The 19,661-nt window shown below is 47.4% G+C and overlaps 1 protein-coding gene across 1 annotated transcript; it reads right to left on the bottom strand.

Moving 5' to 3' along the window:
- Positions 1 to 8,288: 8,288 nt before the first annotated feature.
- On the bottom strand, positions 8,289 to 13,654 carry LOC310697850 (uncharacterized protein). Its single transcript, XM_083484472.1, has 2 exons — positions 13,638 to 13,654; positions 8,289 to 12,162 (listed from the first exon to the last, which is right to left on the bottom strand). The coding sequence occupies exon 2, from the start codon at positions 10,773 to 10,775 to the stop codon at positions 9,489 to 9,491; it is 1,287 nt and encodes a 428-aa protein (XP_083340598.1). The 5' UTR covers positions 10,776 to 12,162; positions 13,638 to 13,654; the 3' UTR covers positions 8,289 to 9,488.
- Between the last annotated feature and the right edge of the window lie 6,007 nt (positions 13,655 to 19,661).

Genomic DNA, 19,661 nt, shown 5'->3' with positions numbered 1-19,661 from the left:
TGTGGAAGGGTAAAAGACCAAGAGTAAAGCATAAGATATTAATAGATACTGTAGAAAGAGGTGGCTACGGGCTACCGGATTTGAAGCTATATTACGAAGCCTCATGTCTTCTCTGGTTGAAAGATTGGTATTTATTAAAAAATTGGGATATTTTAGATCTAGAAGGTCATGACACCCGTTTTGGGTGGCATGGCTATCTTAATTATGGGAAAATAAAGACACATAGGAGTTTTTCAAATCATATAATAAGAAATGCTATATATAAGGTATGGGGAAAATACAAAAGATATTTGGAACAGAAAACCCCAAGATGGAACTCTCCACTAGAAGCAATCGCTGTTAAAAAAAGCCACAACATCAAAGAGAACTGGATAACGTATAACACAATATTAAGGGGGGAGGAGGAGGGTCAACTAATATTGATAAGTTATGAGAAAATAAAAGATCACTTTTCTAGTTGGCTAGATTACTTCCAGGTGAATGAAGTGTTCAGACAGGATAAGCAGATAGGTTTTGAAAAGGAGCCTTCAAGATTTGAAAGAGAACTACTGAATAGTAAAACCAAAATAATCACAAAAATGTATAGACTTCTTTTAGACTAAAAAGTAATGAATGAGGAGGTTAAGGCTTCAATGATAAAGTGGGCCCAAGATGTGGGCCGTCCAATTATGCTAAAAGATGGGAAAAAGTGATGGAATGTAAATTTGAAATTTACAGCCAGCTATAATATAAGAGAGAACATGATGAAAATGGCTCATAGGTGGTACCTCACTCCTTCCAGATGATCAAGAATGTATAAAAATTTGGCGAATGCTTGTTGGAGATGTGGAGGAAATAACGGTGTCATGAGCCACATGTGGTGGACGTGTGAAAAGATTAAGATTTTTTTTTTGGGGGGGGGGAATATACCATGAATTAAAAAAGATGATGGGGATAACTTTTACAAAAAAACAGAGGCATTTCTGTGAAGTATTTTAGATAAAGAGATCCCCAAAAAATCTAAGAGAGGTATTCTTGTATGCAACCGCAGCAGCTCGTATACTTGTGGCCAAGGGATGGAAAGATCACGAGGCTCCAAAAATAACAGATTGGCAAATCAAATTACAGGAATTGGTGGAGACGGCTCAATTGACTAGCACACTCAGAGGAATCTCAAAGCAAAAATTTGCAGAAAAATGGGATGGTTATACAAGATATGTTCAAAAATACAATAATAGTTTTGACTCCGTGCTAGCGTTCGAGTGATAAAGGAACTAAAAGGAGGTGGAGAACAATTAAGGATTTATCATGTTTTCAGAATGTATTGGAAAATTTATATAGAAAGGATTATTGTTTTGTGTACATTCCATTGTAAGAATGGAAACAGAGCCAGAGCCACAGCCACAGCCTAAGTCTGAAACAGTCCTTGATAGAGTGCCAGAGCCAGAGCCAGAGTGAGACCCTGAATCAGTGCCAGAACCAAGCCCTCATTCAGAACCAGAGCCTGAGAAAGAGCCAGAACCAGAACCAGAGCAACAGCCACAACCACAGCCTGAGTCTGAAACAGGATTTACTGCTTGTAAATAAACGCTTCTAGAGATAAGAACCGAACTGTCTCCTGACGTGATTTATCCCTTATCTCACACGGACGCAGGACCGCTGCTACTCTGCTCTTCCTGCCATGTCAGCTCTCAAACAGAGTTGCGCAGGGGAAGCCTGACTGGACGCAGGATTAATTTTCCCAAAGGTTATGGAAGTTACGCGTCTCCTGACAAGTGTGAGAAGGGAGGAAGACTGCCAGCGTTGCGTTGCTGAGAGCTCCTGCCAGGAAGGGCAGTGGGGAATGCTGGAGAGCGGAGCCAAAAGCCAAGGAAGACGGCTGCTTCGGAGGTCCAGATTGCTGGCAAACGCGTGAGTACGCTTGAAGCCCCGGTGGGTGGAAGATGGCTGCTGCTCAGGCACAGCAGGGCCATGAGAGCTTTAATATCCCCTTCGAAAGACTGAATGGGGCCAATTGGGAAGCCTGGAGTAAGCGCATGTACTACTGGCTGGCAGAAAAGAAGCTGTGGGAGTGTACACAAGCCGGTCCAGTTTTTGCCCAGCCCAGTGAGAGGTCTGCAGGAGCAGTGCGTGCTTGTGAGGCAGACGTGGCTGATGCTCTGGAGAGAGAGCAAAGGGTGCTAGCCATTTTAAGGGCCAGCGTTGATGCTTGGCTGTTGCCAAAGCTCCAAGGGAAGAAGCCCTGGGTCGCGTGGCAGGCACTGAAGACGGCATGTCAGGCCGCAGTGGGAGCCAGACCAGAGGGGGCTAAGAGATGCCCAGAGAGAGCACTAAGCCCAGAGGGGGCTGGGACTGTTCCGGGAAGCTGTTTCTATGCTTCAACACGTCTGTGTGATGGTCCTGGAGAGAGGCTGAGAGCTGGGAAGAGGAAGGCAGTTGCAGACCGTTCCTCAGGCAGCTGGGCACCCAGGAGTGGGGGTGCAGGCCGATCCAAGAGCTCTGGGAAAGCCAAAGTCTCCAAGAGTTGTTTGTGCTCTGAGGCGAAGTCCAACAGCGAAGGGCATTGTTCTGTAGAGGCCCAGGAAGGCAAGGACACCGGCCGGCATGGAATGTCAACAAAGCAGATAAGCGGCGGTTCCAGGGCCGGTTCCCAGCAGAAACGTGGGAAAGCAGCAGGCCAGGAGAAAAAGAAAGACAAGGCGTCTTATCACCTCACAGCTGCGATGGTGTCTCTGAGAAAAGGCAAAAGCCTTGGTCGGGGGGAGGCTGTGGCCATGGCAACTGGTGGGAGTGCGAGCAAGGCCTTGGCAACTGTGGAAAACAGCCAGAGAGACACTTTATCTCTTGTTGTCGATACGGGAGCCTCACATTGCCTCGTGACCTCCAGAGGGCTCCTGAGGAAATGCAAGACAGTTAAAACTGGACGCTACGTCACATTAGCAGATGGATCTCAGAGACAGCTAACTGAAACTGGTTTTTTATACTGTCCCTTTATAGATCATGAGGTGCAAGCTTTTGTGGTTCCTGAGCTTGCACATTCTCTTTTAAGTGTATCAGCTCTTATGGCTGATGGTTTTGATGTTCTGTTCTCTAACAATCTGTGTTCCTTCTACAGGAATGGGAAGATCTACAGTGTTGAGAGAAAAGACAGGCTCTTTCTGGTGCAGATGCCTATTGAAAATGGGACTGGTGGGTAAATGGGGCTGGTGGAAAATGGGGCTAGTGGAAAGTCCAGTGAAGACGCTCAAGTGCAGTGTGCAAATGTCCCACCACACCATGATTGTTTACACCTCTGGCACAGACGCTTCGGACATGCAGGGTGGTCGTATGTAAAAAGGGCCGCAGAGAACACAATTGGATGTGGGTTCAAAGCATGTGATAGATACTTAGATTGTCAAGCCTGTAAGCAATCAAAGGTCACAACATGCACATACCCCAGGTCAGAGAGGAGGACCAGCAAACCCTTTGAACTTGTGCATGCAGATTTATCAGGACCCATGCCAACACCTTCTTTAGCTGGGTCTAAATGGGTTCTGGTTCTGATTGATGATTTTTCAAGGCATTCTTGGGTTTTCTCGCTTCAACAAAAGTCAGAAGCAGCTGCACTGATCAGGGATTGGATCACAGCGGTAGAGCTGCGGTTCTCTACCAGGGTGATTTCCTTTCAATCTGATCGCGGGGGGGGGGGGAGTTCACGGGTTCTGCGCTGCAATCGTTCTTCAGGCAGAAAGGTATCAGTCATCGATTGACTGCCCCCTACTCTCTGCAACAGAACGGAGTTGCAGAGAGAAAGCTTCGCACGCTACAGGAAGCAGCGAATGCTATGTTGGCAGACTCGGGTTTGCCACAGCGTTTTTGGGCTGAGAGTTATAAGGCAGCATGTTTTCTGCAGAATAGGGTGTACAATTCCAGTGTAGGCAACACACCATATTTCTTGTTGCATCAGAAGAAACCGAAAGTGGATTTCCTGCGAGTGTTTGGCTGTGAGGCTTGGGTCCTCATTCCAAAGGCCATGCGCAGAAAGGGTGAGCCAAGATCTAGGAAGATGATCTTTGTAGGCTATGAGCCGGGTTCAAAGGCGTGGCGTTTCGCATACCCTACTGGCAACCAGTCTAAGCTGCTTATTAGCGGCAGTGCTGAGTTTTGCGAGCAGAGTGGGTGGAAACGTCTTCACGGGAACCCGGATGTTCTGTTAGACTCAGATGGGGAAGAGGAGGAGGATGAAGCTGAACCTGTTGCTGAGGTGGACAGTCCACAGCCACAGAGTCCAGAGCCGGGATCTCCAAGGCAGAGGTTCCGAACCTCTCCAAAAGGGAGTCCCATGATCCCTCCTCAGTTCTCTGTCAAGTCTGAGCCAAGGAGTGAGCCATCCTCGCCAGCAGACCCAGCTGTGCGGCCAAAAAGGCACAGCAGGTCAGAGGGGGAAGTTTCTGACACAGAGGATGGTGTAGCTGGCCCAAATGAATCAGGCGCAGTTCCAGAGTTCACGCTGAGGAGGTCAGCAAGGTCAACCAAGGTTAAGCCACCGGTCAACCAAGGGTAAGTCTGTTGTATCTGTCACAGTGGAGCAGACCAGACATAGCGTTTGCTGTCAATCTGCTCAGTAGAGAGGCTTCAAGTCCTAGTGTGCAGGCCTGGAATGGTATTAAACGGGTGCTTCGTTACCTGCAAAATACCAAAGATTTTTGCCTCAAGATGTCAGCTAAGGGTGGTGTCAAGCTGACCGCGTGGGTAGATTCGGACTGGGCTAACCTTCAGGATCGCAAATCAGTGTCAGGCCTAGTGGTGAAGTTTGGGGACTCAGTGATTGGGTGGAGGTCCCAGAAGCAAAGTCTCATAGCGCTTTCGTCTACTGAAGCTGAGTTCAGTGCGCTATCAGAGGTTTGCAGAGAGATGGAGTTCTATGTGTGTTTGGTCGAGGAAATCTGTGGAGGGAATTATCTACCCGTTGTGGTGCATGAAGACAATCAACCGTGCCTCAAATTGGCCGAGACGGGGCAATTCAAGGCGAGGACCAAACATTTGGACATACGTTTCCGGAATGTATGTCAGAGTGTTCATGAGGGGCTAGTTGTTCTGAAATACTGTCCCTCAACCAAGAACCTCGCTGATGGTTTCACAAAACCATTAACCTTCCAGAAGCACGAGGAGTTCTGTGAGGGTCTGTGTATGGGGAAAGCATTGTTGGCTATTGTCCCCAGATGCAGGACAAGAGGGGGTGTGGAGTTTGGAACTGACAGGGTTAAAACTCCGTGGTGTCCTGTATCTGAGAGGAGCTTGTCGCAGAGAAGTGTGTCACAGTCTGTGTCACTGTTCAGACTTGCTTTCGCTTCTGCCTAAGACACAGCTCAGCTCAGAGGCTGCGTGTGTGCTTTTGGAGCACAGAGAATGTCAGAAGTTTCTGATAGATTTACTGCTTGTAAATAAACGCTTCTAGAGATAAGAACCGAACTGTCTCCTGACGTGATTTATCCCTTATCTCACATGGACGCAGGACCACTGCTACTCTGCTCTTCCTGCCAGGTCAGCTCCCGAACAGAGTTGCGCAGGGGAAGCCTGACTGGACGCAGGATTAATTTTCCCAAAAAGACGTGGTCTGGTCTTAGCGCAACTGCTCCTCCCACCCGCGATAACAGAGATTGGGTGTTCCAATACATCCCCCCGCTGAGGCCCCCTCCCAGGCAGCCCTGACCCTTTCCCCTTAAAAAGCAAAATACAAACTATACAATAACCTAAAAAAACAGTAAAAGAAAAACAAAGCAAGAAACAATTATGCTAAACTTAAAATAATCCCCGCCCCAACTAAACAACAACAAACCACCGTTTGAGGTGCAACAGAGACACAGCCAGAGACAGAGCGAGACCCTGAATCAGTGCCATAACCAAGCCCTCATTCAGAACCAGAGCCTGAAAAAGAGCAACAGCCCGAACCAGAGCAACAGCCACAGCCATGAGCCACAGCCTGAGTCTGCAACAGTACTTGCTACAGTGCCGGAGCCTGAAACAGAGACACAGCCTCAAACAGAGCCTGAGACTGAAACAGAGGCAGAGCCACAGCCACAGCCTGAGTCTGAAACAGTCCTTGATAGAGTGCCAGAGCCAGAGCGAGACCCTGAATCAGAGTCAGAGTGAGACCATGAATCAGAGCCAGAGCCAGAGCCTCATTCAGAGCCAGAGCTGAAAGAAAGCCAGAGCCAGAGCCAGAAATAGGGCTTGATACAGGGCCGGAGCACAAAGCATAGCTGCAGCCACAGCCTAGAGCCACAGCCTGAGTCTGCAGCAGGACTTGATACAGTGCCGGAGCTGGAGCTGGAGCTGGAGCCAGAGCCAGAGCCAGAGACACAGCCAAAGCCAGAACAAAACCCTAATTCAGAACCAGAGCCTGAAAGAGAGCCAGACCCTGAAATATAGCTGGGTCAGAGGCAGAGGAAGAGAAATCATGAGGCCCTGAATCAGAGTCAGAACCAGATCTTCATTCAGAACCAGACCCTGAAAGAGAGCCAGAGCCACAGACAGAGCCACAGACGGAGCCTAGAGCCATAGCCGAGATCCACAGCCACAGCCGAGATCCACAGCCTGAGTCTGAAATAGTGCTTGATAGAGTGCTGGATCCTGAAACAGAGACACTGTCGGAAACTGAGCCTGACGCTTAAACGTAGCCAGGGGCAGAGGGAGAGGTAGAGCCTGATACAGTGCTTGATACAGCATAGGAGCCTGAAGCAGAGACACAGCCAGATCCAGAGACACAGCCAGAGCCAGAACAAAACCCTAATTCAGAACCAGAGCCTGAAAGAGAGCCAGAGCCAGAAACAGCGCTTCATAGAGTGCCAGAGCCTGAAACAGAGGCAGAGGCAGATACAGGGCTTGAAACAGGGTCGGAGCCTGAAACAGAGAAACAGCGTGAAACAGAGACAAAGGCTGAGACACAGGCCGAGCATGAAATAGAGCTAGAATAAGTGCTAGAGCCAAAGACTGACACAAAGTCTAATAAAGAGCAGAAGCCTGAGCCTGAAACATTGCTTGATACAGTGCCAGAGCCTGAAACAGAACCAGAGCCACAGCTACAGCCATAGTGCCACAGCCTGAGTCTGCAACAGTGTTTGATACAGCGCCAGAGCCTGAAACAGAGATACAGCCTGAAACAGAACCTGAGCCTGGATATTAGCATGGCAATTAAAAAAGAGAGAGGCAGAAAGGCTTATAAATAGAGTTAAGTGCAAAGGCAAAATAATAAACAACCCTAAAGAAATAGAGAAACGATTTCTCGAATTCTTTAGAGAAATCTATAAGGAAGGAAATGAAACAACAGAAGTTAAAGAACATTTAGAACAGAACTGTCTCCCGAAACTTACTAAAGAATAAAAAGAACTGTTGAATGCCCCTATTACATTGTACGAAATGCAAAGAGCAATTAAGGAAGCAAAGATAGGAAAGCCACCAGGGCCAGACGGCCTACCTGCAATATATTATAAAAAAATGGAGGACTTACTGTCTGACCCATTAAGAAGTATCATGAACAACATCTTAAAAGACGGAACCATGCCGGATTCTTGGAAAGACAGCCTTATTGCATTAATTCCAAAACAGGGAACGGACATTCTACTTATTGTGTGGCTATTCCCTCCCCCCCCCCACAGGTGGAATAAATAAAGACAACGGACACAGCGTTTTTGGTTAATGGGCGAAAATGGCCACAACTTTATTGATTACAGGAAATGAAGGGTATTGGCTTTAGGCATTGGCCCCTAACCGACTATCCGGTCTGACCGGGAAGGGTTAAACACCAACAGGGGGAGCCACCCGAGATGCGTATCCCTAGGCGCTCCCCGAGGGGTTACCGCTCGGGGGCGCGCTTTAGGCCCTAGCCTCCGTAGGTTTCGGACGAGGCGTCGCCCCTCGGAGTCCTTTAACGAACTACCCTTCAAGCATTGGGGGAGGTGATGGCGTTCCTCCCCCCAACCTCATCTGCATGACAATACCCCGGCCAATGCCTACCGCCACCGAGCCGCAAGCCGGCTCGCCGCCAATACCCTCAGACCTGTAACCAATCCCTAACACCTTGAAAAATATCAGCCAACCAAATATCATTTCCCTCATCAGATAGATGCACGCCATCCCAGCGATAAAGCATTTCCTTGTCAAACCGTATGCATGGGTGCTGAATGACCCGACCACCCCATGCGGCCACTCTACGTGCCACCATGCGCTCCACAATCCTTCTAGCTTTATTCACAGCCACGGGTTTCTCTGCATCCCGCCAACATCGCCTTTCCAGCAAAGATGACCATTCGTTGATAATGTTCCACATCAAGTTCACCCCTTTCCTATACACCAAATCGTTCTCGCCCAGCTGGATGACCAAGGCACTGGGTGGGCCCTCGGCAGCGATTTTTTTGGATACAACTGGGAAAAACTCTTCCCAACGCATACCCCTCCTAGTGATCCACGATAGTTTGACCCAGCTGGGTAGCCGTAGCTCTTTAACCCAGCCCCTTTGTTCGGCGCGCCGCTTTGCCCAATATACGATGCTGTGGCCGAGGATCCACAGTCGAACCACACCAGTACCTGAAAAGAGAGAACCGGAGAACCGGATCAGGAGGAGTGCCCGGGGGGGAAGCTGAGGGGAATTTAGAAGGTCTACCGAATATAACCCTGGAATGCGTTGGATTTCCAGCGTCCCATGTCCATAATTCTTTCAGCCGGTAAGCCCATATGGGCGGCGGTGGTCGCCGCCCCAATGCGAAAGGAGTGCGCGGCGTACTCCTCTTGGGGAAGCCCGATGGCGGCAATTGCTTTGCGCATGACCCTCGTGAACTGCTGCTTTGAGAGGGAGGAACCGTCGGAATGCAAGAAAAAGGGGCCACTAGATTCTGGTCTTACACACAGGTATTTTCTAGCATCCTTTACAGGGCAAGGGCCCGCCTTTTGAGTCGCCTGGAGGCGAACCAAGGCTCCCTTGCCAAGCTGATCAGTCTTCGAACTACGGATTCTTAACATTACATGCGCCCTGTCTACAGTTACGTCCTCAAGTAGTAGCCCCCTGGACGCTGCGCAGTCCTCACAAACCACTTCGCCTATGCGTAGGGCGCCAAAAAATGCGAAAGAAAACGCCGCTGAAAATAACCTGGCTTCATATCTTGACCAACACAGGGCCCTTAGCTTCCTACGGATTTGGGTGAGTATATCTAAAGTTATTGGCCTTCTCCTGTCCCGGCCGTGAGGCCTGGACCTGCGCCAGCCCTCAAGCATCTTACGCACAACGAAATGCGAACAGGGATCCACAGAAAATAAAGTTTTAGAAAAGAAGGATATAGCTGCTGAATGAATATTGAGGGTTTTGGGGGCCCGGCCAAGATCTCTAAGGTGGACCAAGTACTCTATGACTTCAGACTTGGACGGTGGCCTGCCTGGCTTGGACCGCCCCTTTTTGATGCGGAAGGATGTGAAGTCTAGCCACGCCTTATTATACGATCTCAGGGTAGAAGGCGCTAGCGCAGACAATACTCCCTTTATTGCTTCTCGTTGCCAATATTCCAGAGGTGTTCCGGGAATGGTTGCGGCTGCTGCTGCGCATCCGGCGCCAATGAGCGAAAGCGTTCCATCTGGAAACGAGATAGAGCATCCGCGATGTTATTATCAATACCAGGGACGAACTTGGCTGAAGCGTGAAGGTTCAACCGCAGGCAGGAGAGGACGAAGTACCGTAAAAGGGATGCTACTCTGGGTGAGCGTGACGATTGTTTATTCAAAACTGACACGACCGCTAGATTGTCCGTCCAGAAACAGACCCTATGGTTCTTGAACTGGTCTTCCCATAAGTGAATTGCAACCACGATGGGAAAGAATTCTAAGAATGTCAAGTCACGTAGTATCGGTTTACCTTGCCAGGAGGGAGGCCAGTGCTGGGCACACCACTGGCCCCTGAAGTAGACCCCAAAACCTAAGGACCCGGCCGCATCCGAATGTACCTGGAAGTCAGACTGCAGCGCCAAACTATCCTGCCAAAGCGATATGCCGTTGAAACCGTCCAGGAATTGCAACCAAACCAGGAGGTCCGCCTTCACTGCCTTGGGAATGCGTACCCTATGATGGGGTGACCGTAAGCCCGTGGACAGCTTTGCCAGGCGGCCGCAGAAAGGGCGACCGGGGGAAATTACACGGCAGGCAAAGTTGAGGTGCCCCAAGAGGGATTGAATTTGTCTCAAGGTGACCTTCTTTAGGGGCAGCATTTGGCCGATAAGCTCTCTTAAGGCAACCAATTTTTCAGCCGGTAAGCACGAGGTTTGGGCTACGGTGTCAAGTTCAATGCCCAGGTAGGTCATGGTAGTGACCGGACCCTCGGTTTTCTCACCTGCCAGGGGGACCCCCAGTTCCCTGGCTAAGGACTCGAAGGCTAGGAGGAGGGACCTACACTCCCCAGCGTCACTTGCCACCAAAATAAAATCATCGAGATAATGACCCACCCCTAGAGCACCGGTTCTAAACTTTAGGGCCCATTCCAGGAATGTGCTGAAGGTCTCGAACGCAGCACAGGCAATAGAACAACCCATGGGCATAGCTTTGTCAATGAAGTAAGCTCCCTGGAATTTGAAACCCAACCAGCGGTAGTCTTCCAGGTGAACCGGGAGTAGGCGAAATGCTGACTCGATGTCGCATTTTGCCAAAAAGGCGCCCCTGCCAAAGCTCTGCACCAACCGCACAGCTTGATCGAATGAAGAATACTTCACCGTGCACATCTCTTGGGGAATGGCGTCGTTAACCGAGGTTCCTTTGGGATAGGACAGGTTGTGTATCATTCTAAATTCACCGGGGGCCTTCTTTGGGACAATACCAAGCGGGGAGATATGAAGCCCCTCGATAGGCGGAGTTGCGAATGGACCGGCTACCCTGCCGGCTGTAATCTCCTTCTGTATCTTTTTGAGCGCGATGTCGGGCCTTTCTAAGACTGATTTCTGGTTAGGGGGGCAACTGGAATTGGGTGTAAAAGCAACCGGAATTCTAAAACCTTCAGAAAACCCTTCCTCCAGTAGGTGAGCTGCACGTCTATTTGGATAGAACTTCAAGAGTGCTCTCAATGGCTCCAATTTTATCGGAGAGCACGCGAGGCCTAGGGAGATGTTAGTAATGAGCCCCAGCTGGCCCTTGGGCGGGGGCTGCAGGTCCGGCGGAGCCACCCCTGTTTCCCCGGGAGAGGTGACCCCTGCCCCCCCGAAAGGGCTGCTGCCTCCCTTTGAAGCAGTTGACTGCAGGGTGGCTGCCTAAGCACCTATCGCATTCGTGCAGGTACTTACAGGTAACGCGCTGACAGATACCCTTGTTGAAGTCCCAGCACTGTCTACGGCGTTGGGTCTCCACCTTACCAGCTTTTGGCTGATGAGCGGTTTTCTTCTCGATATTGGGCCCCACATGTTCAAACCAGCAACTGTTGTCCTTTTGGTCCCAGCGCGTTGAAGACAGCAGCGAGGCATTCCTCCGAAAGTCTTCATCATACGCCAAAGCAGCTTCATCTCCTGCCTGCTCCCGTGCCCTCCTGACGTGTGCCAGGTAGGACACGAGGTGTGCGCCCCTCTTAGGATAGCAACTTGACACCACAGCCATAAACACCTGATAGCCATTAAGCCAATTCTCAAACGTTCGCTCTACCCGGGGTACCCTGTACCTCCTTTTCCCATAGTATTTAATTTTTTCCCCTTTTCCCTTGACCTGAGCTGGGGGCAGCAAGGAAAACATATCTACGTAATTGCCATTCAATATCTTGTTCCTCTTCCTCTTAGAGAGGTGGTTCCCCAGAATAAAGTCAGTGGCAGCGTTGGTTGAGACTTTAACGTCTGGGACCAGAGCCCCATCCTTCCAATCAAGCGTGCCATTAAATGCCTTCCTGTGTGAGTTGGCCCTCCGTTCATGCACCCACTGGGGGGCTCCCACGTCCTCCCCCTCTCCCCAATATGTCTCCATTGGAGCGTCACTATCCCCATCTGATGAAGAGGTACCTGTTTCCTCCTCAGAGTCTGAAGTGTCCCTCTTCTTGCTTTTCTTCGACCGGTGCTTCTTCTTCGCCTTCCGCTTTCCGCCCCGTGGTGCGTCGTCATGGGGGGTCGGGTCGCTGGCAGCGGCCACCTGCTGAGGGGGCAGCTCCTCCTCAGAAGATGACTCCTCCGAGGTGCTTGGTTGTCTAGGGTTATCCTGGAAAACACTGGGAACATCAATCACCTCCTGGCGCAGGGCTGATGTAGAGGCCACCGCCGGCCTGACCTTTTGTGCGCGCGACCTAGGTTTTTTAGCTGGTGCCTTGCCTTTCAATGGACCTGACTTAGATTTTTGAGTTTTAGCAGCTTGTAAGCGTGTCCGTGGCCTGCTGGGGGCCTGTTCAACCACGTTAGCTGCACTAGTGGATCCTGCTGGCTGGGGGGGGGGTGTCTGGTATGCAATCTTGTGACACCTCGACGATGTTCGGTGAGGGAGTGATAGGTGCTCTGCACTGCGCGTAGAATGATTGCAGCGCGGAAAAGAGCTGGGCCACGACCTGCGGGTTACATGGGCCTGTTGGCATTAGGGCATTGCCACGCTGAGATTGTTTGGGGTTGCTGTTGCTCTCCATGACCAAGCTGAAAGCAGAGCCTCGGGGGGGTGGGCGCAAGACAAGTGTCTAATTTTTTTATTTTTTTATTTTATTTTATTTTATTTTATTTTATTTTATTTTATTTTATTTTTTTTAACTTTTTATTTTATTTATTTATTTATGTATTATTTATTTATTTATTGGCTTATATTTGTTTGTTTATTTATATATTTATTTATATCTATATGTATATGTGATTGCTTATTATGCTAGGTTATAGCCCAGTAAACCAAAGGATAACACAGTAAATTATAAACTGCAGTGAAATAAACCAGAAAAACCTGCTCGCCACACCTAAAATGGCCGCCGGGGCCTCTCGCCACACCTAAAATGGCCGCCGGGGCCTCTCGCCACACCTAAAATGGCCGCCGGAGCCTCTCGCCACACCTAAAATGGCCGCCGGAGCCTCTCGCCACACCTAAAATGGCCGCCGGATCCTCTCGCCACACCTAAAATGGCCGCCGGGACTTCTCGCCACACCTAAAATGGCCGCCGGAGCCTCTCGCCACACCTAAAATGGCCGCCGGGACTTCTCGCCACACCTACAATGGCCGCCGCTAAGGAAGTGGCTTTAAAAATGGCGCCGGTCGCCTAGCAACGTGGCAACACAGGCCCCCACGTGTACTGCCTGTATTAAAATGCCAGGTGAGGGTAAACACAGAGGAAAAATGCCCAGCAAAACCCCCGCAGCAGCAGATAGTACACAAGTAACCCGTTTAAATTAAATTGCAAAATACCCAACAAAGCCCCCACGGCAGCAGAAAACACACAAGTAACCCGTTTATAATAAATTGCAAAACACTCAGCAAAGCCCCCGCAGCAGCAGACAATCTCTCCTTTTTTTTTTTTTAAACAAAATATATTCTGCCTTTTTCTAATAATCTGAAATTGAACTTTTTAACACCATGTCTCCCCTCCAATTTGAAACCACCTCAGACCCTGCTTAGCTTTGCAAACGTGCTAGCAGTTTTATTGCTGCACCAGCAGGGGGACTACAGGAAAACCAGCTAAATTAACAAGCCATAAAGTAAGATACGACCTGCTGGAAGATACGAAGACTCCGCTTCAAGGAAACACAGTAAAGCCACGTGGGGAGGGTTGTAGAACTGAAAGGGAGGCTGCAGGGAGGCTGCAGGGCTCAATCAGCTGGCAGGCGGGAGCCTCGCTGCTAGCTCCCGCTGCTGCATGGGGTTTTTTCCAGCGATGAAGGAGCCGGTGGTGAGTCACGCTGCTGAAGCAACCTAAGAGAATAAGCCCCCCGAGGAACCAGAGCGATTTCTGCCCAATAGCCTTGCTAAGCGCAGGAGGAAAATTTCTCCTGTGGTGATTTCAGCTCGAGTAAAAAAAGGCAAGCGGCAAAAGAACGTTCCGAAAGGCTAAGCTTGCTGGTGTTCCACTAAGGCTTGGAAGAAGGCTCCAGGTTCCACGAGGCTCCGAGGATTCCAGCGAGCGGAAGGATCACCTAAACCAAACCGCGTCGTCTCCAGGGTGAAAAGGGGCAAGCCGAGGGCTGCCCCGACCTTAAGTGGCCTTTCTAAGGCCCGCCCCTGCCGCCAGCCGATTGGCTGGCGCCACAGGGGATGCTAATTGGGGGAATCCCTGCCTCCCGCGAGGCTGGCGCCAGCCTCGGGAGAGCGAGAGTGGGCGGGGTCGTGATCCCACAACCCCCCCTCCTCCTGACGATCGGAAGGGGCATTAACAACTATAGGCCTATCGCACTTCTAAATAACGATTATAAATTCTATGCAAATATTTTAGCCGAAAGATCAAAAAAAGGCTTCCAGATGATGATACACAATGACCAAGCTGGCTTTTTGCCCGGGAGGCACATTTATAGCAACACTAGAAACATTATAAACTTATTAGCGTATTTAGACTTAAGAATAGAAAAGAAGGCAGTCTTAATGGCTATAGATCCAGAAAAGGCTTTTGACAGGGTATCCTGGAAATTTATGAAAGGTCTATTACACCATATGGATTTTGGTATGCAGTATATAAAAGGGATTGAAGCAATATAATCAAGGACTTCCGGAGGCGGCGCGAACGGCAATGGCGGTCTCCTTCATACTGTGAAGGGGAAGCTCCGCAGAAACGGGTCGTCCGCTACGGCGAAGCGGAGACCCAAGTCGGAAACCCACAGGCAGCAAAAGCCTGTGGTCGTGGGACTCGGCGGGCACCAGAAGCGCCCCCCGAAACGAAGAAGGGACCCCGTAAAGGGTCCGGAACGTGGAAGGGCTGGCGCGGTGCTGTGAGTCGATCGCTCTTTCTGTGGAGTGAAGCCGCATAGCTGCTGTCGGTGAGCGCTGACCTTTTTTCCTGGGAACATTCGATTAAAAAAGCAACAACCCGTGAATAAGAGGGACTGAAGGAATTGGGGACCAAATTAATTTAAAATTCGGCCAAAGCGGGAGACGCAACCAGGAAGTCCGTCTCCCGGCTCTGCTTAAAGATTTAAAGCAAAGACTTTGATCTGAAGTGACGCTTAAAGGCAATAATCTGTGCATTATTGAACTGACTTTGTTGATATCAGTGGATTTAATTTTTTCTTGGTTTTTTCTTGGTTGTGGACTTTGTTTATACCTCTTCCTCTGGATTTACAAATTTATCAAGAGACCCAGGCAGTCGGACTGCCAGATTGATAGAACTGTCAGATTGTGGACTTTGTTACTTTGCTATTCTGAACTGTTACATTTGAGCGTTACCTGAACTGCTACACTGAAATGCCGTTTCTGGCACTTTTTAGAGACATTGTTTTACTTTGAAGATTAACTCTGCCAACTATAAGAGATCTGAAGGTCTTTTGGAAATTTGAGGCTGTTTGGACATTGTTTTAAAAATTTTGAAGTTTTGGAACAAGTTGAGAAAAAACTTTCTATGAACAATAAAATAGCAGTTTCCCTCAAGATATGTTTGAACTCCCCCTAGAGGATTTTGGATTTACAACTCTGTGGGACTTGTTTTTCTTTCCTGCCTTTCTCTTTCCTTGTTTATTCTCTGGGCTTGTGGATTCCCATGAGAGCGTATACAGTTTGACCTTGGCACGTAGACAGAAGTGGAATGAGCGGCACTGGGAAAACAAGATCGGCCAAGGCTAAAGCTAAACAGACAACTTTAACTTCACAGCTGCGCAGATCATCTGTTCCTGCTATTTTGGTGACACAAGAGGAAGAAACTGAGCAAACTTTGCTGGAAGGTATGGCCTCAGGAGGATCCGCTTCAGTATTGGACAAAATTCTCGAAAAATTGGAAAGTCTGGATAAAAAAGCGGATGAGCAATCGGCTAAGATTGACCAAAATACAGCCAGTGTTAATAAATTGACTGAACAAGTCACTTTGAACGCACAATCAATTGGGAAATTATTTGAAGCCTCCACAGAAAATCGTAAATTGGCTGAGGAAGCTAACCAAAAAGTTGAAGCATTAAAGGAGGAGGTAAAACCATTACACAAGCAGATTGGTGAACAGCAGGCCTATCTGTCTATGATAGAATTACGAAGCAGGGAAAACAATTTGAGACTGAGGTCAATCTTAGAACTTGAACAAGGGGACTTAATCGGATACCTGACAAAAGAATTCACAAAATTTTGGCCTTTGGAAGAAGATAAGGACTTTAAAATTGTGAGTGCTTTTAGACTTGGAAAAGTAGCAAGAAGAGACAGGCCCAGAGACTGTTTGATTGCTTTTAGAACAAAGGAGGAAAGAGACAAGATATTGAGTGCACATTTTAAAAAGTCACTTGAAATTCAAGATTTGAGAGCGGAAATTTACAAGGATATTCCTAAACAACTATTGGAACTCAGATCAAGCTACACAGAGTTGGTGAAACTGCTGGAGAGTAATTCAATCGTCTTTAGGTGGGAATTCCCTCAAGGACTATTTTTTACATTTAGAGGGAAAAAGGTGAAAATCAAAACAGCCGAGGACAAAGAAAAGTTTCTGAGTGACTACGGAGAAGACCTTCAGAAAGGGATCGGAGGAACCCCAGGGTCTGGGCCATTGCCTGTACCAAACCTTTGGGGTCTGAAGAAAAGGAGAAAGAGACACCACCACCTAAGGAATAACAGATTGGTCCAGGATGTCTCTGCAGCTCTTAAGCTGGAATATTAATGGCTGTAATTCCCCGGAAAAAAGGAGGAGGATATTTCATCTATTAAAGAAAGAGCAATTGGACATTATTTGCCTGCAGGAAACACATGTGACTAGGCTCCACAGAAAAGTGCTAATTAACAAGAGACTAGGCCAAGAATTTATCTCCTCGGACCGAGTGAAGAAGAGAGGCGGGGTGATATACGCAAAGGAGAGCCTGTCACCAAAATTTCTCTTTAAAGATGAGCAGGGAAGAATCTTGGCAATCGAAATACAAACACAAGGGGGAAAGTTTTTGATATTGGGAATTTACGCTCCGAATGAGGGGAAATCGGAATTTTATAAGAAGCTGCATGAGACAATGCTGGACTATCTGGACTATAGTAACATCATTATGATGGGAGATATGAATGGGGTGGTGTCCACAAACATGGACAAAGCACAAAGCCAAAGCCTGACAAAGGAGGGCAGACTACCAAAAACTTTTTTTGAATTAACTGACAATATGGACTTGATTGACATTTGGAGGACAAAGAACCCCCTGGGAAGAGAAGGAACATTCTTTTCTGAAGCCCAACTGACATGGACAAGAACCGACCAAATATGGATAACTAGAGGACTGGCACCTAAGACTAGAAAGGTGGAAATCTGCCCAAAAACCTGCTCCGACCATAACGCAGTAAAGATGGAAATGAGACTAACCCCAACCGGCTCCTTTAGATGGAAGATGAATGACACCTTGCTAAGAGATCAGGAGATCATTAAGAAGGCCCAAAAGACTTTAAGAGACTATTTTGAAATAAACTTGAACACTACAGTGGAAAAAAGAGTAATCTGGGATGCAAGTAAAGCGGTCATGAGGGGGTTTCTGATACAACAGAATACGATAAAGAAAAGAGTGCAGAATGAGAAAAAAGATAAGATCTTGGAGAAAATAAAGGAAAGTGAGAAAAAGCTAAGATCGAAACCAAAGTCACAGGAGATTCTGAGAGAAATTAAACTTTATCAAATACAATATTCTAAATTGATTAACCAGGAAGTTGAGTGGAAAATTAAGTTAATGAAACAAAAGACTTTTGAATCGGCAAACAAATGTGGAAAACTGCTAGCATGGCAGTTGAAAAAGAGACAAAAATTGAATACGGTCACTAATCTAGAGATTCAAGGGAGAAACATTCAGAACCCTGTGGAGATTAGAAAATGCTTTCAGAGATATTTCAAACAACTCTATACTCAAGGGCCGCAAAAAGAGACTGAGATAGACCAATTTTTAAGAAGTAATGGCTTGCCAAAATTATCTCAAGAAAATAGGACAATACTGAACTACAAAATAACACAGCAAGAAATTGAAGGTGCCATTCAGAATATGCAACTGGGCAAATCTCCAGGGCCAGATGGGCTTACCTCCAAGTATTATAAGACATTGAAAGATCATTTGATGCAACCATTAATGGAGGTTTGCAATGAGATTATGGAGGGGAAGAAGGCACCGGAATCGTGGAAAGAAGCTTTCATCACATTGATACCTAAATCGGAAACTGAAAAGACACAACTTAAGAACTACCGTCCCATCTCTCTCCTAAATGTGGATTACAAAATTTTTGCAGACATTTTAGCAAATAGGCTTAAAAAAGTGTTAAATGAAGTGATCCATAAAGATCAGGCAGGCTTTCTCCCTGGCAGGCATCTATCTGATAACATGAGGAATATTATTGATATTTTGGAACTTTTGCAAACGAACATTAACACAAAAGCAGTATTGATTTTCATAGATGCGAAGAAGGCCTTTGACAATATCTCATGGAAGTTTATGAAGAAAAACCTTGAAGGGATGGGAGTGGGACGGGGATTTGAAAATGGTATAGATGCAATTTATTCAGAACAGAAAGCTAAATTGATAGTTAACAATGTGGTGACAGAAGAGTTTAAGATTGAGAAAGGAACACGACAAGGTTGCCCTATTTCCCCATTGTTATTTATCTCAGTCCTGGAGGTGCTCTTGAACATGATTAGAAGGGACCGTTTGGTTGAAGGAATACAGGTCGGAGCCAAACAGTATAAACTTAAAGCTTTTGCAGATGACTTGGTTTTGACATTACAGGAGCCAGAATCTAGTACAAAAAGGGTGTTAGAATTGATTCAAGAGTTTGGTCGGGTGGCGGGATTCAAGTTAAATAAGCAAAAAACCAAGGTTTTGGGGAAAAAATTGACAACTCTAGAGTCAGAAAGGTTTCAGAAAGAGACAGATTTAAACGTGGTTAAAAAGGTTAAATACCTAGGGGTAAATATGACAGCCAAAAATTTGAACTTATTTAAGGACAATTATGAAAAGTGCTGGTCAGAAATTAAAAAAGATCTAGAAAGTTGGTCAAGATTGAAACTTTCCTTGCTAGGCCGAATTGCTGCTATAAAAATGAATGTATTGCCAAAGATGTTGTTTCTGTTTCAGACCCTACAGATTGTGGATAAGGTGGAGTGTTTCAGGAGGTGGCAGAGAGATATTTCCAAATTTGTCTGGCAGGGCAAAAAGCCCAGAATAAAATTCAAAATATTAACTGATGCTAAGGAAAGAGGGGGGTTTGCCCTGCCAGACTTAAGGTTGTATTATGAATCAGCAGCTTTCTGCTGGTTGAAAGATTGGCTGCTTCTGGAGAACACCGATATTTTGGATTTGGAAGGGTTTAATAATTCTTTTGGATGGCATGCATATTTGTGGTATGACAAGGTAAAAGTTCATAGAGCTTTCAAGAACCATATTGTCAGGAAAGCAGTGTTTAATGTCTGGACAAAATACAAAGACCTACTAGAAAATAAGACCCCAAGGTGGCTGTCACCAATGGAAGCTAAGGCTCAGAAAAGACTCAATATGGAGGCCAAATGGCCGAAATATTGGGAAATATTAGAAAAAGATGGAGACATTTGGAGACTGCAGAGCTTTGAGAAATTAAAGGATAAAGTGCGAGATTGGTTACATTAT

The sequence above is a fragment of the Podarcis liolepis genome (genome assembly GCF_965112155.1).
Source record: "Podarcis liolepis genome assembly, chromosome: W".
NCBI classification, from domain to species: Eukaryota; Metazoa; Chordata; class Lepidosauria; order Squamata; family Lacertidae; genus Podarcis; species Podarcis liolepis.
This window is presented reverse-complemented; position numbering and strand designations above follow the sequence as displayed.

Coding starts and splice junctions, on each gene's coding strand:
- LOC310697850 (XM_083484472.1), bottom strand. CDS start 10,775: ATGATACACAACCTGTCCTATCCCAAAGGAACCTCGGTTAACGACGCC.